We start from the raw sequence: 24,436 nt of genomic DNA, 5'->3' as shown, positions 1-24,436 counted from the left end.
AAGTTCATAGTGATAAATTCAATGAACTCAATTAATTTCATAGTGATAAATTGAACGAAGTCTCGGTTTAATAACAGTATGATAGTAGATTTCACCTTGATAAGTAGGACCAACCTTTAATTAGGTTGGGAGTCAATTTCGAAACAAAACCTAGGTGAGTAGGATCAAACAAATAGTAATTTAGAAAATTTAGTGACTGCTTGGGTCAACCAAATAAGTGATTTTACTATTGGATTGGTGAGATGAATTGTACAAGGTATGAACGACTTGTACTCTATGCCCCTTACACGTGTCGTACTTGTGACTCTTTGACTTGTATGGTGTTATGTTATAACTAAATTTATGTTATGTTACGTGGGATCCAATGAGACATATATATGATGTTATGTTATGTATCTTGTGATTACTTTCACGTTCTATGATGCATAATGTCTCTATATATACGTTATACCATGCACATTATATTATGTTCAGGTTTATGATGCCTCTAACAAATTTGCAGGAAATTGTGGACCGAGGTTGGTCTCGGTTATCTCGTGATTGCCCCAAAATGTTCCATGATTACTAATTTCTCAACATTCCATGATTTTAACCAAGTCGAGCTTATTGACTTACTAACTTCTCAATGCATGATTCCCACATCCATGATTTTAACAAGTCGAGTTTATTGACTCACATTTTTCACGTCAAAACACACAATGATGGCAAGGACTACTTTTCGAGATGCACCCAAAAAACATTGGCAAAACAAATATTTGGCGACCTATTAGGTTATTTATTGAATATGATCTTCTGGCATGTCAACTAACATATTGTTCAATATTACATTAATAACTTTGATTTTTTTTTCGTAAAATAAATATTATTAGTTTAAGCAGAGGAGAACTAGACTGTGTATTGTCCAGAAAAGTGTGCATAATAACCCAACCAAGTTTGTGATTGGGTTTGGAAGGAAAAAAGCACAACCTATTCGGTCTATTTTTGTTCGTTTTTCTTTTAATAATAGCATTTTACTTAAAATTGTGAGTGTATAAATATGTAAACCCTCCCTATGAATTAATTGAGCAAAACAGACAGAAAAAAAAAAANTATCTTCCATTGTCTTTTCAGTTTTGTTCTTCAATGGGATGGTGCCCATGCATGTAGCTTCCAAAGACGACATCATTTCCACCGTTTGCAAGAAAACTAGAAACCCATCTTTTTGCTTTAACGTGTTGAATTCTGCTGGCACCACAGACCTAAAAGGGCTGGCCATCTTCACCCTCGACCTCGCCAACGACAAGGCTGCTCAAAGTCGTGTCCTCGCCCAATCCTTAGAGTCCAAGGCAACCGATCCCAAGCTTAAGGAGCGCTATGCCACCTGTGCTAAACACTACAACAATGTCGTCGACGACATCGTGGATGGGAAGAACTGCTTGGGGAAAGGTGACTATAATGGCGTCAACAGTATGGCGTATATAGCCTTGACGGAGGCCGGTGACTGTCTGGATAGCTTCATGCAGCCGCCGAAGGACTCATCGGCGCTGTCTGGCAACGGGAAGGTTGTGGAAGATATTTGTAGTATCATCATGGCTATAGCCAATCTTCTTCTTGGGCGTGCCTAACTCCTTCTTCAACCTTTCTTCATTTTATACTACAAACCTCTGTACTTAGAATGCCATGAATCAATAATATGTCTGTTTTGAATCCTATAAATTTGGACATCGACTCCTTCACATTTTAAACCTAAATCTAATATGACTTGATACTAATCTAGGGTCACTCGATAACTTTTACTGCTCTCCAACTTTAAAGGTCACAGGTTCTAGTTCGTGGTTCAATAGCCTTAATGATTTATAGACCTCCTCAGCGGATGATGAAACTAAAGAAACTAGTTTGAATCGAATCAAAATGAGTATGGAGGGAGAATTGCCAAAATGAGTATGAGGGAGAATTGCCCAAATTGTTCAAAAGCTTACTCGATTTCATATTCTCTTTTTGGATTCGAGTCGGTTTGGATTGGTTTCGAGTTTATAGTGCAGAAAAACTAGGTCATGAATCGACCCAATTTCATTATAAAACAAAAAAAAAAAAAAAAAAAAAAAAAAAAAAANGGCCAAAGGTTTCCTCGCCAAAAGGAATTTGTCTGATATAAGGCTAGGAAGATGAATAATCCCTTCTAGAATCATTTGTTCCCTTCATTTTTTTTCTTTCTATTCTTCATTCACTTATTTTATTTTTAATATCTAATCGAATTTCATTCTATTAGAATAAAAATGGATATATTCAATGACAATTCAGAATAAAAATGGATACATTCAATGACAATTCAATCTTGCACCAGCGACATAATAATACCGCTCCTATTTGCATTGTAAAAAACAAAGAAATAAAGATAAGGTATCCTCACAATATCCTCCATACTATGACTAGGCGGAAGGCCAAAGGTTTCCTGGCCCAACGACCCTCCTTCTAATCAGAAGTGGAAGCCCAACCCTCCCTCTAATCAGAAGTGGAAGTAGCGTGCACAACCTCATTGACAAAAAGTAGGTTGTGACCTCCACACAAGACAGACAAGTGACAATCGACCACATGAGGCCCACCTCATTGACAAAATGTAGGTTGTGACCTCCACACAAGATAGACAAGTGACATCTATCCGCCTCATGTAGGTTGTGACCTCCACACAAGATAGACAAGTGACATCGATTTTTCTTCTTTTTGGTTTTTGTAATTTTTTTAAATGGGTTTTGATATTTATCAAAGAAATTAAACATAGAGTTATTTCATTTTTTGTGAAGTGAGCAAAATTTTTTGGGAGAACTTTCTAATATGAAGTACAACATTTTTTAATTCTCATTCCCCCTTTTTATATATATATATATATATATATATATATATATATATATATATATATTTCAATCCGGTACCATTTGTAATATAGGTAGGGCTGCTAAATTGATGACTTTTATTTTTACTATATCATGATGCTATAGTATATTTGAGCAGTTCGTTTCACTTTCTATCATGAAATTGTGCATGACTCTAAAGTTGGCCATAGTTCTCTTAGTTGATACGTGGTTAATTCATGTCTCAACGTACATAAGACCTTGCCACTGACTCTTCCATCTCTCCCACTATATTTTGAAGAGTAGCTAAAAACTTTAGGGGGCTTCCATGTAAGGGTTCTCAATGCTTTCAATTAGCGGTGTTTCAACTTCTGTCATCTCATATTCAGCTAATGAATTCATCAAATTTAACGTGAGCATTCAGACACTCGATAGGTCCCTCTTACATATGAAGTAGAACGAGGATGTTAAGGATTATTGAGATGAGTAGTCCCACATTCGCTAATTAAAGGGATGATAATGGATTTATAAGTAAGGAACATCATCCCCATTGGTGCGAGACTTGCTCGAGAAATAAAAACCAAAGTCATGAGAGCTTATGCTCAAAGTGGACAATGTCAATAGAATCCAAAGTATTGAATAAAGAAGTTGTGAGCCCTTTGAAGGTGTAGTCAAAGTGGCTAAGTATCGAGCAAAGGATGAAGGGGACCTTAGGGGAGGTTCTATGGTGTATTTTGTTCAAATGGAGCATATTATTGAAAAGAGTAGCCCCACATTGGCTAATAGGGGAAGATCATTGAAAAACATCATCTCCATTAGTACGAGGACTTTAACTAAAAACAAAGTCCTAAGAGGACCCTCTATATCACAGATCTCCACCATACATTCTTAGTTGTGCTATGTGCATTGTTGCCAACGTGACTTTTGTTATTTTTGCCACGATACTTGTGACTCGAGGTCAAAGATAAATTTTTTTAGAGGGTTAGCATCTTGAACTCCAAGAAAAGGCTTAGGCACTGAGAACTTTACTTTGTTATACTTGATTGTGCATCGAATTTGGAGTTTGGCTCTTAAATCCATCGCAACTGCCACATCACAGGGCAGTTTTTATATCTTTAGAAAGGTTTGAAACCATCTAAGCCATCACTTTTTGGGAATTTTATAAACCTTCGACAAGTTGCTTCATGTAGGTAATGAAGTCTGTCGAGCTACCCTCACGCTCGGTGCCACTAGTTTGTATAACTTTATTTGACCCATGGTCTGAATTGTGGGCATCAATTCTTGGATGGGTATCTCATCTAGGTAGCCAGCTAAAGATCAATATTATCAACTTTTGTAATAATCTCACTCATACAAGATTCCAAAAGTCAAAAGATCATCAAAAACTTCTCCTAAATAGAACGTCAATTCTTTAATCTCAACCAGCCATCAACCTGGGACTTGCTCTGTTTCTTAGCGCATATGTTTGTTGATTTGAATTCTAGGAGAAAACTTCTCTCATACCAACCATCACATCATTACAACATTTACTCTTGTCCTTGAGTAAGTAAGGCAACTAAAATTTAGGCTGTTGATGGAATGGATGACCTGTGCTCAAGTCTCTAACCCATCTTAAAAAACAAATTTAAAAACGCGAGGTCATAGAAAGTTAAATAAAACATTTTAAAATCAATTTGAGAAAGTAATGTTATAAGCTTGCCTGCAATAAGGAACAATAAGGACATTCATAGCATATAATCTGAGTAGGAAGGATTGATAACCGTTGATTTTGAGATCAATCAACTTTCACAAGTGTAGACATATACATAAATTAAAATGATAAAATAATAAATAGCTAACTTACATTGAAGTAATAAAAGGATTTAGAATGGACATGCAGCCACAGGCAACCCCACACCCTTATCCAGCATGACTATAACATCTCACTCTCAATTAACCCATAATGCAGACACATGTTCAACACAACAACCTCGCCCCATGTCCACGAAGTCTTTAGACGGTCCAATCTGAGTGTGCTTAACCGAACCTTAATCCACGAAGCAAGCCCAACAAATCGCTGATGCATGCTCGGAACTAAATGCGAGCAACCCATCCCTCTGTATGCTCCCAGCTGCCTCCATCATATGCAATAAGCATGCAGCTGAGCTCTAGGCTATAACTTGTATACGACTTCCAATAGCCATTTCCCCTTGCGCTTGACTTGGTGGCTCCAACTAACTCTCTTTGGCTCCACATGGCCAATTGTGGCTCGATTTACCTACTTTAGATAATAAGCATTTTGAACTTAATTAAGGTTTGAAAATGTTAGTTAACTACTATTTTAGCCCATTAAGATTATTTCTCATTGTTTAGGACTGGCTTAGGTTAAGTAACATTCCACGTGAAATTGGATCACATCAAAGCTAAACCTTTGAATGATTAGACCAGAGAGCTTAGGAGCACTTGCTTAACCCTAAATCGTAAGTAAATTTACGATTGGATTGCCTTGAGCATGGTTTGATGAAATTGTTTGTTGTATGAATAACAATACTTGATATTTGTGTACATGTTATTAATTTTTTTATGTTAATGTAGGTTCTTGTGATGTATATACTTCAATGTATGTTGAATATGACTAATATGATTTTATGACCACATTTATGCCTTATGAAATATCATGATATAAAATGTACTATCAATATGATCAAAATACTATGAGTATATATGTTCGACTCATAAAGAATTGAACTCAAGTTATGTATGCCAGTATTATATGCATCATCTCACTGAATTATGATCATATATTATTTCTCCAGTTATGCAATATATAGACACATACACCTACATTATTATTCACATTTCTTTCTCTTTCGTTGGTTTTTAGTAGCTTAAGCATGGGCTTGACCATAGTCAAGCCTAGGTGGTACCTTAAAAAGATCTGGGAATAGTAAAAGGCAGATAGGCCAAAGGGGTTTACGTCTCGTAAGATGACAATTTGTTGTGACAAGCCCGCCTATGCATACCATGGGATGAGAAAATTTGGAAGGATATTATAACTAAAGCCCACTATATGTCTTATACGTTCTACCCTAAAAGTATGAAGATGTATAAGGGCTTAAAGACTAGTCACTAGTGGCAAGAAATGAAGAATAATTGAGTGTGTAGGTCAATGTCTGACCTTTCAAGAGGTAAATAAACCGAGATAGCAACCTTCGGGGTTGTGGCAACTGCTAATGTTTCTCAATGGAAGTGGGAAGACGTGATTATTGACTTTATCTTGGATTTGCCAAACACCAAGCATAGTTTCACAATCATTTGGGTCATTCGAAGATAGGTGGACCAAGACAACTCACTTCATTCCTAGAAAAATCACATACCAAGTGGACAGGTGTACTCAGCTGTTTGTTAAAGAGATAGTCCATCTACACGATATTCCAATTTCATCACGTGAGATCAAGAAACAGGGTTCACCTTGCATTTCTAGAAGGGTCTACATAAGATGTTGGGTATGTAACTGAGGCTAAGTACGACTTTTCATCCACATATGGATGGATAAACTGAGAGGTTGAACTAGATTCTAGAGGACATGTTGTTGCCATTGTGTTATAGACTTTACTCGTTGTTGGGATGAACACTTGTACTTAATGAAGTTTGCTTATAATAATAACTACATGTGACTTTGTAGATGGCAACCTTAAGACTCTGTACGATGTAGGTGTCAAACTTCTATTTTCTAGGAAGAGGTAGGTGAACAACAACTTCTACGGTCAGAGTTGGCTTAGATTATTAATGCAGTAGTGCAAACAATCAGATAAAGAATACTGAAGGCACGAAGCAGGCAAAAGCACTACAAAGACACTCGTAGGAAGGAACTTGAGTTTGTTACAGGTGATCATGTCTTTCTCAAAGTTGCACCTATGATAGGGGTGTTGAATTTTCGGAAGAAGGGCAAGTTGCACACAAGATTTGTAGGTCCCTTTGAGATCCTAGAGAAAATAGGACTAGTCACATACAAATTGGCACTACCACCTACACTTGCCACCGTGCATAACGTGTTCCATATGTCTACTTTTTTTTATCGAACATAAGTCACTTTTTTTTAGGGAGGGTTTTTCATATGGGAGAAGTCTATGGAGATATTAGTAAGAGATTTGAAGTCCGTGCACAACAAGCCGATTGCCTTGGTCATGGTCTTAATGGGATGATGAAGCCACTTGAAAAAGAGAGGATAAACAAAAGAAAGAAGAAAAAAGAAAGAGAAAAGAAGAGGTTAGGGTTTTGGAAAGAAAGTTAAAGAAAACAATATTCCACCACTAGATTCGATGATTTAGAGTCATTTTTTACCAAGCTTTCTTCACGAAAATTGCTCATAACGTTTTGCTATTGATCTAGACACTAGAATGTGTTAAGAAACAAGGAAAAATCGAATGTAATAGTTATGAGTTTTTAGCAACTATTTTTCTTCATATTCAAACATTTAGATGTTTAATCACTTCTAGAAATTATTGGTTAGGTATTAGGAGATCATTTTGAACAAATTTTGTGAAGGAACTTGAGAGGGACGATACTTAAAAATTGGAGTTCCATTCAAGGTCAAAAAATGGTAAGTTTTAAGAAATTGCCCCTACTTTGAATGTGTTTATCTTTTTTTTTTTTTACAGTAATGAAATTGAATGAAATTAACTTTATTGGATTTAAAAACTTCGTACTTTTTTGAAGAAGGCAATCGAGTTTTGTAGAAAAATATATAAAAATTGAAAGGTATTAGGAAATATTGCAAAATTTGAGTGCACATGCGTGGGGGGTTGATTAAATCTAAGTGCGCTCATGGAGGTGGAAGGACATGCGCCGACCCTACGTTCATTGAAGGAGAATCAATGAGGCAATGTTTTGAGTGCACGTGAGTGGGATGTGTGTCAAGTAGTGAATTTTTTTTGGGTGTTTATGTTAACTTATGCTTAAATTAAGGGCCGCAATGATTGGCCGAGGTATTTGCACGTGAGCCCGTTGCAAGTGAAATTGTGCATAGAAGCCTTTCCTGCCACGCATGGGGTGTGTGAAGGTGCGTGCAAGGTGATCTTTTGACTATTTTACCTCATACTAAGCCCAAAATGACTTGAATTATGACCATCTAGTGAAATTTTTAGAGATTTGGAGCCCCAAAAATGACATGCCAGAAGAGTGAGTTGTCTTTCTACTCAACACATCGGCCACTATGTTAGCTTTACATAGATGATAAAGGATCTTGGTATCATAATCGTTTATGAACTCCAACCATCTCGTTTGTCTCATCTTCAACTCTTTCTGCGTAAATAAGATACTTGAGGCACTTATGGTTAGTAAATACCATTTACCTTTTCACCATATAAGTAATGTCACTATATTTTTAACGCGAACACCATAGTTGCTAACTTCAAATTGAGGGTCAGATAAACGCTCATATTTCTTAAGCTATTAGGTGGCAAATACAATCACTTTACCATCAACACCAACACGCACCCCTAGACCTTTCCTTGAGGCATCGTTGTACACCATGAGATTACTATACAATCCAATAGTGCGAGTACTAGCGCATACACCAAAAATTCCTTACGCTGACGATGTGTACTGATGTGTATCGATGAGCTTATTTGTTTGTTACTATTGTCTAAGGTCACGCTGGCTAGAAATGCACTTGCGCCACTACGAATCAGCTTCTTAGCCCATAGCGATGTTATGACGCTTGGGGCACCCTTGGAAGTGGCTCCCTTGTAGGTAAAGTTGTCCCTTGACGGGAGCGTGAGAGTCACTATTCAAGTCTCGCAATCTATCAAAACACGATTCTCGCCTAGCCAATCCATACCCAAGATGACATCGAAGTCTTGCATGCTTAACACTATCAGTGTAGCTTCGATGACACGTCCTGATATTGTTACACCACCTCCCTTAACCCTATTGGGTAGCTAGCAACAGCTCGTGAGCAGGAGTAGACACTAATAGGGTAATCTCTAAAAGTTCTTTCTCTAGATGTGCTAGCTCTACAAACTCTTCAGATACGAATGAATGTGTCGAACCCGAATCAAATAATACTAAAGCAAAATGGCCAAACACGGGTAGCGTACCTGTGACAACTCAAGAAGTTGAGGATATGAGACACATTCCCTATGCATCAGCGGTCGGCAGTCTGATGTATGCCATGCTATGTACCCGACCCGACATATGCTATGTTGTGGGAATTGTCAGCAGATATCTGTCCAATCCGGGATGTGCTCATTGAACTGCCGTTAAGAATATCCTCAAGTATCTTAGGAGAACGAGGGATTATATGCTAATGTACGGTGCTAAGGATCTGATCCTTACAGGGTACACTGACTCAGATTTTCAGACCGATGTAGATTCGAGAAAATCGACATCAGGATATGTCTTCACTCTGAACGGAGGAGCAATAATATGGAGAAGCATAAAGCAAGGTTGCATTGCTGATTCTACCATGGAGGCTGAGTATGTTGCTGCTTGTGAAGCAGCGAAAGAATCTGTATGGCTTAGGAAGTTCTTAACTGATTTGGAAGTCGTTCCAAATATGCATCTTCCCGTCACTCTTTATTGTGATAACAGTGGAGCAGTTGCAAATTCAAAAGAACCAAGAAGCCATAAGCGAGGAAAACATATTGAGCGCAAATATCATCTCATAAGGGAGATTGTGCAACGAGGAGATGTGATCGTCACACAGATAGCTTCAGAGCACAACATTGCTGATCCATTTACAAAGCCCCTCACGGCTAAAGTGTTTGAAGGGCACCTAGTGAGTCTAGGACTACGAGTTATGTAATCTAGGGCAAGTGGGAGAAAAGGCATGAGTATGTGATGCCCTAGTTTATTGTATTTCTCTCTACTCAACGTTATAAAACCCCACTAGAGTTTTAGTCCAAGTGGGATTTTGTTGGGTTTTATGTCCTAAAACTCATAGTTTGTAAACAAAGATATATTCTATTTTCAATAAAGTTATTATTGTTGTTTATTCAGAAAAAATTGTTATTGAATAAAGTGAACTTTACGATCATTAATCTAAATCCAATAAACTAAGAACACTCTGGCTATAGTATGACTACTTGAACTATATGTAGAGACATAAGAGTGGATCAAGTTCAAGTATATAGTCAAAATGATCTATAGTATAAGGATAAGGCTGAGTACCTTATTCTGGGGACACTATGGATGCGGCCCACTTTTGTATATGATATAAACAATGCGATCACTAAATTGTGCATGTGGAGACATGTGAGTGGGGGCGTCCTATGCAATGAGTATTGCATAAGATCGGACCATGAAGAAAACCACTCTCACTTTATAAAGTCGTTTACTGTTGAGACTGATTTTCTTTTCATTCGATAACCTAGGTAACTCGGTTTTAATCCTGAGCTAACCATGAACTCCTGTTTATTCGGAATTATCCTTAGATTTGCATGGGTGAGAGTGGCTCTAGTTCGCCGACTCAACAGGCCTCCCATTTCAGGGGTAAGACTGGGTGAATGGCTGGGGACGTGGGGTGCAAGACGGAATTCACTCCTACCCACTTTTAGGGATAGAAGAAAGGTAGTTCCCTTAAGCACTGACTCCAGGTCTTGAACAAGGGGCCCCACCCTCTCATTGGCCTGAGAGGGATTCGGTTTACTGGTTGGACCACAAACCAATTGTTTATTAGAGGATCAGTGAGACATAAGGAACAAGAAGTAACTTCAGGGGTAAAACGGTAAATTGACCCAGCTCTAGTTACGAACAACCTGTGAAGGATCGACTTACTAATCATGGTTATATCAGATGGACAGAAATATATCTATAGTGAGGGGAGTGCAACTACTAGGCTATAGTGGAGTGTCCTAGTAGTTAACGAATGTTGGTTAACCAGGTTAATGAGTTTAATCGGTTAATCTTGAATCGTTGGAGCCCATGATCTATAGGTCCATTAGGTCCCTCTGCTAGCTCATATCGGACTAAACCATAGAACAGTGTGACGAGTGAGTTCGAAGTGTTCGAATTCAAATTAGGGAATATGCGTTACATATATACGATATATTTAACCGCAATTTTATTTTATTTACGAATTAAACGAAAAGAGAGAATCTGAGATATTTAAATAAGATTTAAATATCTTAATCAATTATGTGTCGGAATTGACTGGGATTGGCATTTGAATTAATATTAAATATTAATTAAATAGTTTAATTAATTATTTAATGTTACTTTAATTTGAAATTCATTATTCAAATTAATTGTTGAATTAAAATGAAGAAAGTCAAAATGTTGACTTTCATCCCATTAAAATGAAGAAAGTCAAAATGTTGACTTTCATCTAATTAAAATGAAGAAAGTCAAAATGTTGACTTTCATCTAATGGAAAAATCATGTTAGTGGAATTTTGAGGTGTCAAAATTTGGTTTAACCAAACTTGCATGTTTGCCAAATAAACCCCACAAGTTTGAGTGGAATTTTGAGTGTCAAAATTTGGTTAACTCAAACATGCATGCTTGCCACATAATCCCAAACATTTGAGTGGAATTTTAAGTGTCAAAATTTGGTGATCTCAAATTTGCATGAACATGCAAACATGACTCTTTAAATAGAGTGATCATGATACATGGAAGGTCTTCTTCTTCTTAGTGGAAAACTTTGAGAAAAACCTCTCACAAACACTCTCTTCACATATACAAAATCCCTCCCAAGTTTAGTCACTCACCGGATTCCACAATCCCGTTCTAAGGTCGGAGGATACTGGAGAAGACACTAGTGGTGGTTCGAAATCGGTTCGTGAGGAAAAAGGAGTTTGAACTACAAAAGGTTAGTATCTAAACTAATTAAGTTTTAATACTTATGAACATGCTAGTTATTTACTATCATTGATGTTCTAAAAGTGCCTAAGATCCAAATTGCTTCCGCATGTGTTATATTAACACCATCAACCTTTCCCTGGGCTGTAGTGTGGGATGGTTGAGCTATTCCCAACTGCAGCTTGTCGGTGCGGGGCGAGTCGAGCAGGGTCGCCACTTGAAGGGCTTTCGTATAGACGAAGGATGACTGGGATGCCACATTCCCCCTAAGTTCCTCCTTCAGGCCAGCGATAAATTGTTCTCTCTTCAACTCCTTAGAACTAACATAGGCGGGAGAAAACCTCGCCAGTCTATTGAACTCCAAATCATATTCCTCCACTGATCTGTCTCCCTGTTTCAGTGCGAGGAATGTTGCCTGCATTTTCACTCTAGCAGTGATTGGGTAGTGTTTGTGGAGGTATGCATCTTTAAACTAATACCATGTAATAAACTCTCTTTGTGGTAGAATGGTCTTCTGAGCACCCTTCCACCAGAAGTGCGCCTCTCCTTTCAGCATATACGTCCCACAATGGACTTCATACTTTGGCGGGTAGTTCATAAAATGGAAGGCCGTCTCTATGGCCTCTAGCCAGTTCTCAGCGGCAATGGGATCCACCTTGCCTCTGTCAAAGGAAGGAGGTTTATGCCTCTGGAAATCTCTTAAGTAGCGGGACTCCACAGTCATAGTTCCTTAATCCTTGCTCCCTTGCCATGTTGACTGATTAGCCATCATGGTTTGTATCATCTGGTTCGTCAGAGCCTGATTTTCTATCGACGTCATCATGAACGTCTGAAACATCTCAGCTGTGGGCATGGCTAATGGCTGGTTTTGCGGGACTGCTGTACACGGGGTTGGACCCGAGGGGACCTCCTCGGAGAAGGGAGCAGTAGGGGGTGGATCAAGCAGCCTTCGGGCCTTGGCCTTCCTTCTGCGTCTTTTCGTTCTTGATGGCTGTGGTACTGTCCCCTTGCTCGTTTGGGGCGTATCCCCAACCTCCTCCTAAAATTCAGTTTGTTCCTCTTCAGGTGTTGGAACCGAGGTGTCCTAAACTTTCTCTCTTCTTCTCCTTCCGAGTCCGGGCCCTACATATCGTTCGCGTCTCTTTGGTGCCATTATCTACCTCAATAGAAAAAGGAACTATGGTTACAATTCATTCTTAGCACATCTCCTAGGTAATGTGCAATTATAATGCCATAGTCGGTCAGGGTATACTCTATAAATACTAGCTTAACCTTTGTCTCTATGTTTCCATCGCGTGAGAACATTTGGTCGTGAGCGGCATGTGTTTGACGAGCGAAGTCACAGAGGACACGACTCTCTATCCTAAATGTCTACAGGACCTATAACCTGGTTGCTCTGATGCCAAATTTGTCACGACCCAATAATTTACTACGGATCGTGACTAACGACAAGACACAAATGCACAAAGTGATTTAAATATGAAATAAAGAAAATCCTTAAATTCGAATAAAGATTTTCGACGACAAACAACAGATTTCAAAAGAATGCAAATAAAAAAAAAATAAAGACTGGACTGACGCCCCGGGACAACTCATTCCTCTATGACAATCCCCGTCTCCATCACGCCCGCCCCTGACCGACGCCTCGCGCTCCTAAAAAAAAAAGGAAACATAGCAAGGATGAGTATAAAAATTATACTCAGTAAGCCACCTACTTGTAGGCTCGTAGGCTCTCTTCGCATCTTAATTTAACAGAATTCCCACGGTTTCCTACTTCGGTTCTAGGACATCTGGTTCTAATCTTATTCCCTTGGGGCTTGCCCCTTGGGTTTCACCGGTTCATCATCCTTTCATTAAATGCCTAGAGGTTCCTAACGCAAAGCTAATATGGTCGGTATCTCTGTATGAGGTGCTACCTCTACATGGCTATCTGGGACTACATGGTACCTAGCCTAGGGGTGTGCCGAAAACCCCTACGCCCATATAGTCCCCCCTATGGGGGGCGCGACCCAACCCATTCCCATGCAGCTAATGGGTTGTACGACGTGGGGACACATTTCCCATGCGAAAAGGCTAAGAGAAGTAAGGATTGATCAGGGACTCTTGGTCCTCCCACGAAGCTATAGATACCGTTCTCACACTAGCAATCTATGAATACTCTGAGGTACTTTCTTGTCGTGGTAAACCACTAAGTTCCTAAGGGAAAATTAAGTCTGGCTGGAGTGACATATCGCTCCTAATAGTAATTCCCTAAGCTTATCATAGAAATGGGCCCTAGCAATTAACAGCGTGTGCATGCAACCTTCTTCTAACATCATAGTATGTAATTCATGCAAACTAGGCATACCGGCTCAACGGGGCGATGACCTCCATCAAGCACCCAGAGCACGAAGTTCGCGCTCGATGGGGCGAATTCGTCCATCAAGCACCCGGAACAAGGCATATACAATTCCAACATAAATTAAACGCATGCATACATACGGTGGAAGCTTAAAGCATACAGCAACACTCATGTAATTCACCCAATACAATCATAACAATTACTCTAACTAATAATTTACATGGAGAGCTAATCTGAAGTAAAACTACTAGCATGCATGCAATCCAAGTGAATCCTACAAGTATTTCTAACTAAATACCGGGTGGTGACTTACCTGGTTGACACGTGCCTTTTTCCTAGCGTTTCCTTCCCCATGAGGTGTCCAAAAATACTGATTTCTTTATATTAGGTCCCTATTCGTGTAAAAACAGTATTAGAACTGGAATCGGGACAAAAATCGGGTAAACAGAGAGCAACCAGGCCAAAACATCCGTTTCACGCGCGCTCACGCGCCAGCAGTGCACTGGGCGTGCGAGGGCCACGGCGCGGGAAGGCGCTTGTCGCAGGCTGCACGGGCGACAACTTCTGCGCAGTCGCGGGTCGGCCGGTCCGGTTCGGCTCGGCTCGACCCGCATTTGCGGTTCGGCTCGGCCTTGCAGGCGACACATGTCGTCGCCTTGCTAGAGCTGCATTGCTCCAGCCGACGGTAGACGCGTGTCTGACGCTTGTCGCCGCCCTCCGTCGCTCGCCGGCCGATCCTTTTTTTTTTCTTTCTTTCTTCGCTGTCCTCTGAAATCCGTAACACAGTTCCCTTTTCTGATTTTCATATCTTTCGATCCGTAGATTGGATCGATATGGTTTCTTCGGCAAAGTTCTAGATCGTGTTACAGGCTACGTCTTAGCATTTTTTTTTATAATTTTTGCTTGAATATTGGACGAGTTAAGAACGTCAGAAGTTCGCTCACCGTTCTCAAACGATTTTCGGATCTCCGCCTTCGGGTTGAGGTCTCGGCCAAACTTCTTCACAGATTGTGCGTAGAGTTGTTCTTAGGTGAATATTTCAGCATTTTAGGATCGATTCACATAGGGAAAACTCAGATATGAGAAATGTTGTCAGAACCTTACCTCGCGAAATGTTCTTGGGTCTTGACGGAGCGTCGGCCTCGCTAACCTCTCAAACTCCTTCTTTCTTTTGCAGGGGATCTGATGGGGTTCTCCTTGGACCCCTATTAGGGTTGGAGAGGCAAAATGACATTTTTGCCCCTCAGTTGACTTAGCCCCCCTTTTTGGCGTTACACAAACCTTTTAACTCCAAAAAAAACTTCTAACTTCTGTGTGATTGAGGTTGTTGGGGTATTTCATGATTGCGTGACCTAGAAAATCTCTTGCCTAACAAATTTGTGGGAAATTCTAAGTTTTGTGTATGCCTCACTTTGCCGCAAATCTGGCAGAAAGGACGAGCAGAAGGGTCACGATGACCACCAGCCACCACCACGATCCCTACGCCCACGGTTCTTCTGCTGACCACCACGACTAGCATAATTAGCCGAAGATCCAGAATTTAACTGAAGTTCAACTTGGTGTTGTAGTTGGCGAGCTTTAAACGCCATTAGATATGCAAACACATCATCAAGCGTGAGGGCTTCACTCTTAGTAGTCATCGAGGTAACGAAGGGATCATAGTCAGGGTCAAGACTAGTGAGGAGATACGCGATTACATCATCATTATAACGCCCCGTTAGGTCTAATATATATATATATGTATGTATTAAAATAAAAATAACAAAATAAAGAAGATGGTTTAATATATATATATATTAAAATAAAATAACAAAATAAAGAAGAAAAAAAAAACTGACCACCTCTTCTTTAATCTCTCAGCCCCTCCCCTGAAATACCTCCCTCGTATCAATAATTCAGCAAACAAAACAGAATCAGAAAGAAAATATTTTGAAAAAATGCATATAATGGAGAGATTAGACAATAATGATGGAGAGATGTTTAGACAATTATGGAGAGATAAGTAGATAATGGAGAGATAGTAGGTAGATAAAGGAAGAGAGATGTCATTTGAAAAGGTTAGTAGTCAGATTTACGTTTTCGTTCATACTAAGGATATTAACAATTATTTAGATCTGGGTTAGAAATTTAGAAATTATCTGTTGGAATGATCTGAATTAGAAATTATCTTATCATAGCAAAGAGTTCATTAAAATTGGTCAGAAAAAAAAAAAAAAAAGAATAAATAGATAAGTAAGAGAGGAAGATAGGGAAAAGGAAGATCTTGAAAACATATTCAAATTTAAAAAAAAAATGAAGATTTGGAAACCGAATGAAAAGAGGGAGAAAAAAAAAAGGAAGAAAGATAGTAAGAGAGGAAGATAGGGAAAAGGAAGATATTAAAAATATGAAGATTTGGAAACAGAATGAAAAAAGGAAAAAAGGGAAAGAAAGACATAAATAGAGGAAGATTGGAAAACAGATAAAATAAAAAAATACATTTGGAAATAGTAAAGCCAAAAAAAAAAATTATGGGAATAGAATTAACGTGCTCAACCAAATTAAACAATTTAGAGAATTAAACGATTTAGATATGGGAGTAAATTAAACTCCTTGTAATAAACTGATTAAAAGAATTATAGAATTAAACGATTTAGACATTGGAGTAGAATTAAACTCTTTGGAAAAAATTGCATAAAAGAATTATAGAATTAAACTCGAACAAACTGATTAAAAGATTTAAATGGTTTAAAATAATTAGATATGGAAGTAGAATTGAACCGCTTAAAAGAATTAGAGTCGAATGGTTTAAAATAATTAGATATGGAAGTAGAATTGAACCGCTTAAAAGAATTAGAGTCGAAGAAACTGATTAAAAAATTTAATAGGGAAGTAGAATTGAACAGCTTAAAAGAATTAAAATTAAATAAAAGAGAAAATTTTAAGAAAGAAAAGAAAATTAGAAAGTTTGAAAATGGCAACATTTTCCTATGTCAGTAAACATAATTAAAATATAATGTAGAAGAAAAATAAAGGGAGGGAAGCAAAATGGAAGATATAAAAAATTATTATATTTGTATCTATAAGATATAACATCTATAACATTAAAAGTTGAATTATATAACATTAAATGTTGAATTATCCCCGCCGCTTGAAATATTAATAATATTGACATATCTTTAATTTAAGTTTTAAGTTTTATTATCCTATATAATTTAGAAACAATGAAAACATAGAACTGATTTTTATTCAGGTCGTTTATTGCCGTATTTCACACTATTAGTTGAATTATTAATTAAAATGTGAGATACTAACAAAAGGTGATGAATGATGCGATAGGAAGGAAACCTTGGCAACATTTGGTGTAGTTCTCGAGGAACGGGAGCTTACGATAAATAAATTAGAGAATACTTTAGAACTGGAGCTTTCATGGTCACCCCAATTCGGGTGTTCATGTTGGCTATCTTTTCTTGGATGGCATCGATCGTTGCTCTGAATTCGTCAGCTAATCTATTAAACAAACTCATCATGATATTTTGTAGCACGTCGAACTCTTCGCCACGTCCCTCCTTGTGCGCGACAAAGCTATTGGGGCTACCAGAAGGTCTTGAGCTGCTCGTAGGAGCAACTCTTTCTTCGAGTAAGGCCACCCGAAACATTAGTTCTGTGATTGGCAACCCATCTAGGTGGTTGCCCATTGCGTCGATTTCTACAACTTTTCCTTTCATTCCGTGATCGTGCTTGTAAGAAGCGAATGGTGTCAGGGACTTCTTTGAGGAACAACATTTCCTCCTCTATTAAAGTAAGTCGGTCGGCTTTTAATTTGGGTGTTGACTTTGTCGTTGACATGGTTTCGGTCTTTGCTATGTCACAGAGCTAACAAAGCTATGATACCACTTGTCACAATCGTACTCTTGATAGCTGCGGACTTGCGATTGTGCGACACTCGCTTTCCAATGACAAGTGAGCTAAGCCAATTCGTTCTTACGTCACCTACGACCAAGCGACGTATGCTCGGGCCTCTGGCCTTAGTTTAAGAAGGTTTTAGAAAACGAGGGCAGAGAGAGATTTTCGAAAGAGAGATTTTGAAAGAGACGTTATATATGCAAGCAATATAGTAACAACAACGGCTCACAGTATACAACTATTGGTAGGGAGAAGTTGACAACTAGTCATATCCCCTATAGTACATTCTAAGGCATTTCATGTCTGGCAGGCCTAAACACGATTTTTCCGAAACGTCACACTTCCTAAAAATTAAAAATAGTAAAACACTAGACCATGGAAAGACAAAGGGTTTGGCATGTCATGGGCATGCGGCCATGCGTAACACGCATTGGACGAGCATGACCATGACACTGGGCGCGCCATATGATGAAGTTATTTTTGGTGAGACAGATTGTGACGTGGTGGAGAGGGATTGGGCCAAAAGTTGACGCCATGGTAGATGAGATCGTGTTAGAGATGGTGGATGGGGAGGAGGAAGAAGATATGGTAGACATTGTTAATGAATAAACTTTGTATCTTATACCATGTTAGGAATCATGGATCTCCACATGGTATGATATTGTCCACTTTGAGTTAGTTTCTTGGGATTGAGGTCGTCATACTTCCAATGTACGTTTTGACACAACATAAATACATTCAAGATTTATTGTTAAAAATCAATATGCTCACCTCCGTGCCCACACTTATGCTTCCTAGTGAGAAGTTGTTATTGGATGGTGGTGAAACTTATGCTTCCTAGTGAGAAGTTGTTATTGGATGGTGGTGAAAAGCTCTCGCCTGAGGATACTACTCACTATCGGAGTGTCGTTGGTGCTCTCCAATATTTGTCTCTGACACGTCCTGATATCTCCTTTTGTGTCAATAGAGTGTACCAGTTCATGTCCTCCCGGACTTCTGTACACTGTGTCAACAGAGTGTTGGCTTGTGTTTTACAAAGTCCAGCACTGATTTTCTTAGTGCCTTCTGATTGGGTCGGGAATCCTGATGACCGTCAAAGCACTGGAGGCTATGCGATTTTCGTTGGTGGCAATCTTATCTCCTGGAATTCAAGGAAACAATCAAAAGTTTCTTGTTCTAGTACGGAGGCCGAATACAAGGCGGTTGATGATGCCATTGCCGAATTAATCTGAATTCAAGTCCTCTTGCGTGAGCTCGGGATTTCGCAAGCGCGAGCACCTAACCTATGGTGTGACAACATTGGTGCCACCTATTTGTCCGCCAATCAAATCTTTCATCGACGAATGAAGCATGTTGATTTCATTCGTGAATGAGAATTCAACTTGATGTGCGACTCATATCTGGTGTGACAACATTGGTGCACCAATTTGTCCGCCAATTCAATCTTTCATTGACAAAACATGTTTAGGTTCATGAGTCATAAAGGGTACATTACTAAAGTAGTTTTAGTTGTGCCTAGTGAGAGAGTAAGGTTGGTTTTAGTTGTGCCTAGTGGGAGAGCAAGGGGAGTAAGGCTCCCAAGGGTGAAAAGAGAGCCCACTTACAAGATCTATACATTTAATCATGTAAATTATGATTATTTATTTTGCAAATTTGATAAATTAACCCATTTAAATTATGATGATTTATTTTGCAAATTTTATAAATTAACCCATTAAATTATATTTAGGAAGTATGAAACTTAAAAAAAACAAATTATTTGTAGTCATATACTTCCCCAATAAAATGAATGATCAATAAGTATTGATATTACAACAAATTTTGTTTTTAACAAAATTTGATAATATAAATATATACACAACAGAATTGTATGAATCTCCATCATCCATGATCATGCCTTCAATCCACTACACTTGATCATGCCTTCAATCCACTACACTTGATTATATTACTCTCAGTCACAAGTCTATCTCAGTCACAAGTCTATCTGGCCGTCCGATCCCCACGCACTTCACCCCTTTCTCCACTTCCGTCAATAACCCTTCCCCTTTCCCGACCAATATCTCCACCCCATTTTCAAACTGGAACCACATGTCGCCGATCCTCCGATCCACCGTCGCCGCCACTGCGCCGTCGAAACACATGTCGGTGACGGCGGCATATTCGTATCCTTTCTTCATCATGGGTCCCACTAATCTGACCATCTCTTCTCTGACCTTGCTGTAGGCCTCATCTACCAAATACGCCAAATCATAGCCGGAGTCGATCATGGTTTGACCGGCCCCAGATGGGTCCGGTTTGAAAACGGCGGGCGAGATGTTGAGTTTGTTGTTGCCTATTCTTATCCCCTTCATCGGGAGGGTGTAGGCCAACTTGTCAAGATTCGGGGAGCGTCGACTTTTGGGGAAAGTCAACATGTTGACGTATTTGAATTTAGCGGAGTTGGGGTTGTCTCCAAGGTAGAACAAGCCGGTTAGATCCGACCCGGTTCGATCCGGAACGCAATAGGAAAACTTGGATATTTTGGCCTGGGAGATGAAGGAGAGGCGTCCAGTATTCATTCCCAACATACCCCTGTTTTGNTCTTGGGTGGAGGCCGTAGCGCAGCCAAGAAGGAGGGAGCGGGTAGTTAAGGAATTGGAGAAGTTGAATTTTTCAGTGACGAGATTACCCTTGGCCAGGGTCCCATCCGCGTAGAAGTAGGAGTAGTGGCAGTGGCGAGTTGGGTCACAAGAAGTAGGAAGGGTAAAATCGGGAATTCGAGGTCTGCACAAAGTGGTGTTACAGGGAAGGAAAGAGAAAGAGGAGGAGAGATAATCATGGGCTTCACTGATTTTCTCCTTACTTTGCCGTGGCATTAAATCCAGGACAGTTGGCTGCCGGTGTCTACGACCATGTCCCTCTGCTGCTGCGGCGGCGATCAAATGGGAACAAACACCACAAGGAAGAGGAGGAGAGATAATCATGGGCTTCACTGATTTTCTCCTTACTTTGTCGTGGCATTGAATCCAGGACAGTTGGCTGCCGGTGTCTACGACCATGTCCATCTGCTGCTGCGGCGGCGATCAAATGGGAACAAACACCACAAGGAAGAGGAGGAGAGATAATCATGGGCTTCACTGATTTTCTCCTTACTTTGTCGTGGCATTGAATCCAGGACAGTTGGCTGCCGGTGTCTACGACCATGTCCCTCTGCTGCGGTGGCGATCAAATGGGAACAGACACCACAAGGGCGTTGTAGTACTGGAAGGGGAACTTCCCATGGGATTTGGTTTTGGAGGAGAGAGAAAGGGCGGCTTCTTCACTCCACACCATGCTCCGATGCCTATACCATCGAATTTTGAGAGGGTGGCGACTCCCCAAGCATGATCCGTCTGTCTCCGATGCTCAAATACACACGTAACCACCGGAGTAGAGTAGGAAATATGGGAGGGTCTTAAGGAGTAAGGAGTTAGGGATTCTTTGGTATATGGTCAAAAAACACGATAAAGCAAGACTTAATAAGCTTTTTCCCCACTCACCCTGCACGAGGATAGGCCAACGATGCAGTAACCGAAGGAAATGCCACTATGCTTTCAGTTTTGGCACACAGTGGATGGTGCCTTACTTCACTGATCGTGCCTCTGATGATATATGTTAACCACGACGAAAACCATCACATCAGAGGGAAGACATCACAACCAGTGTGAAACAACAGAAAAAATAAAAATAAAAAATGGCATCTTCTAGTTTTATTGCAGTCTCTTCCATTGTCTTTTCAGTTCTGTTCTTCAATGGGATGGTGCCCATGCATGTAGCTTCCCAAGACGACTTTATTTCCACCGTTTGCAAGAAAACTAGAAACCCATCTTTTTGCTTTAACGTGTTGAATTCTGCTGGCACCACATACCTAAAAGGGCTGGCCATCTTCACCCTCAACCTCGCCAACAACAAGGCTGCTCAAAGTCGTGTCCTCACCCAATCCTTGGAGTCCAATGCAACTGATCCCAAGCTTAAGGAGCGATGCCACCTGTGCTAAACACTACAACAATGTCGTCGACGACATCGTGGATGGGAAGAACTACTTGGGGAAAGGTGACTATAATGGCGTCAACACTATGGCGTCTATAGCCATGACGGAGGCCAGAGATTGTCTGGACAGCTTCATGCAGCCGCCGAAGGACTCATCGGCGCTGTCTGGCAACGAAAAGGTTGTGGAAGATATTTGTAATATCATCTTGGTTATAGTCAATCTTCTTCTTCGGCGTGCCTAACTCCTTCTTCAACATTTCTTCATTTTACACTACAAACCTCTATACTTGTACTTGGAATGCCATGAATCATTAATATGTCTGTTTTGAATCCTATAAATTTGGACATGGACTCCTCACATTTTAACCTAAATCTAATATGACTCGATACTAATCTAGGGTCACTCGATAACTTTTACTGCTCTCCAACTCTAAATTTATAGACCTCCTCAACTTGTTCAAAATGAGTATGGAGGTAGATTTGCCCAAATTGTTCAAAAGCTTACTCGATTTCAAATTTTCATTATTCATAACTCTTTTGGTTAGGTTGGTTTGTTCTATTTTTTTGGATTTGAGTCGGTTCGGATTGGTTTCGAGTTTATAGTGTAGAAAAACTAGGTCATGAACCGACCCAATTTCATTAAAAACAAAAAAACAAGAAAAAAAAAAGGCTAGCGGAGGCCAAAGGTTTCCTGGCCAAAAGAAAAGGAATTTTTGTGGTATCAAATTCGTGGCCAAAAGGAAAGGAATTTTTCTAGTATCTAGGATGAATAATCCCTTCGAGAATCCTTTGTTCCCTTCATTTTTCTTTCTTTCTATTCTCCATTTACTTATCTTATTTTTAATATCTAAACGAATTTCATTCTATTAAAATAAAAATGGATACATTCAATGACATTTCAATCTGGCACCATAATAATACCAACTATTTTTATTGTAAAAAACAAAGAAATAAAGAAGAGGTAAAATAGTCTTCTTCACAACGACCCTCCTAATCAGAAGTAGGTCACAACCTCTACACAAGACATACAAGTGACATCTGCATGTCACAACTTGCATATCACAACCTCATTGACACATATAGACAAACAAGACAAGTGACTCTCCACAATGGTATGATATTATCCACTTTGGGCATAAGCTCTCATGGCTCTTTGGGCTTCCCCAAAAGGCCTCACACCAATAATAGAGTTAGTATTCCTCACTTATAAACCCATGATCATCCCCTAAATTAGCCGATGTGAGACTTTCATCATCCAACACCTCCCCTCGAACAAAGTTCGCCTCCCCTTAATTGAGGCTCGACTCCTTTGGAGTTTTTGTCATTTTTTAGACTGCTTTTGAGGAGCGTTGACTCCTTTTCTTTTAGAGTTCTTTGTTCGATATTTGAGGATTTACCAATCTATTAGCACGACTAAGTTTAGGGCATGCACACAAGTGACATCGACAGGTTGTGACCTCCACACAAGACAAGTGACATCTACCTCATTGACAAAATGTAGGTTGTGACCTCCACACAAGACAGGCAAGTAACATCTGCAGGTTGTGACCTCCACACAAGACTGACAAGTGACATCTACCTCATTGACAAAAACAAAAAGTAGGTTGTGACCTCCACATAAGACAGACAAGTGACATCTGCATGTCACAACCTCATTGACAAAAAGTAGGTTGTGACCTCCACACAAGACAGACAAGTGACATCTATCGACCACATGAGGCCCACCTCATTGATAAAAAGTAGGTTGTGAACTCCACACAAGACAGACAAGTGACATCTATCTGACCACATGAGGCCCAACAAGACAGACAAGTGACATCTATCTGACCACATGAGGCCACCTCATTGACAAAAAGTAGGTTGTGACCTCCACACAAGACAGGCAAGTGACATCTATCCGACCATATGAGGCCCAATAAGACAAACAAGTGACATCTATCTGACCACCTGAATGATAAGGCAACCCTAATCCTCAACCCAATGATCCAAGATTTAGTTTTAGTAAGAACCCTTGAATCAAAGTAATTAACACCTCTTTATACGAAATTTGGATCAACCAAGAGATAAGGCTAGAATTAGATTACCTCTTACGATCGAAGATCTAGAAGCAAGGTTTGGAACCTTGTTCTAAATTGAGTCACTCCATAATCTAACTTGATCAAGGCTTGATTGAATGACTCGGGTGCAATTCTACCACAAGAATTGCTTGAAACTTAGAAATGGAAAATATGATGCTCGGATTTCTAAGGGAAACGTCTCAATTTGAAATCTGAATTACATTCATTCAGATTCCAAGAGATAAGGCTAGAATTAGATTACCTCTTACTATCGAAGATCTAGAAGCAAGCTTTGGAACCTTGTTCTAAATTGAGTCACTCCATAATCTAACTTGATCAAGGCTTGATTGAATGGCTCGGGTGCAATTCTACCACAAGAATTGCTTGAAACTTAGAAATGGAAAATATGATGCTCGGATTTCTAAGTGAAACGTCTCAATTTGAAATCTGAATTACATTCATCCATGAATCTGAATTTTACATAACATATTGTGGGTATTTATAGTCTCCGACAAAAGATGTTTGTGGACG

General features: G+C 39.5%; 2 protein-coding genes, 1 non-coding gene and 1 pseudogene across 3 annotated transcripts; 2 read left to right on the top strand and 2 right to left on the bottom strand.

Annotated features, from left to right (window-relative positions):
* Positions 1-1,136: 1,136 nt before the first annotated feature.
* Positions 1,137-1,604, top strand: LOC111787830 (pectinesterase inhibitor-like). Its single transcript, XM_023667889.1, has one exon. The coding sequence runs from the start codon at positions 1,137-1,139 to the stop codon at positions 1,602-1,604; it is 468 nt and encodes a 155-aa protein (XP_023523657.1).
* A 13,923-nt stretch (positions 1,605-15,527) lies between these two features.
* On the bottom strand, positions 15,528-15,667 carry LOC111789457. The gene has a single exon (XR_002814355.1). It is a non-coding gene; the product is annotated as a small nucleolar RNA Z247 (small nucleolar RNA).
* Positions 15,668-18,652: 2,985 nt separating this feature from the next.
* Positions 18,653-19,069, top strand: LOC111787827 (uncharacterized mitochondrial protein AtMg00810-like). The gene has a single exon (XM_023667885.1). It carries the CDS (start codon positions 18,653-18,655, stop codon positions 19,067-19,069), a length of 417 nt encoding a protein of 138 aa, XP_023523653.1.
* Positions 19,070-19,795: 726 nt separating this feature from the next.
* On the bottom strand, positions 19,796-21,152 carry LOC111787826 (annotated as a pseudogene).
* Between the last annotated feature and the right edge of the window lie 3,284 nt (positions 21,153-24,436).

The sequence above is a fragment of the Cucurbita pepo genome, chromosome LG02 (assembly GCF_002806865.2).
Source record: "Cucurbita pepo subsp. pepo cultivar mu-cu-16 chromosome LG02, ASM280686v2, whole genome shotgun sequence".
Classification (NCBI taxonomy): domain Eukaryota; kingdom Viridiplantae; phylum Streptophyta; class Magnoliopsida; order Cucurbitales; family Cucurbitaceae; genus Cucurbita; species Cucurbita pepo.
This window is presented reverse-complemented; position numbering and strand designations above follow the sequence as displayed.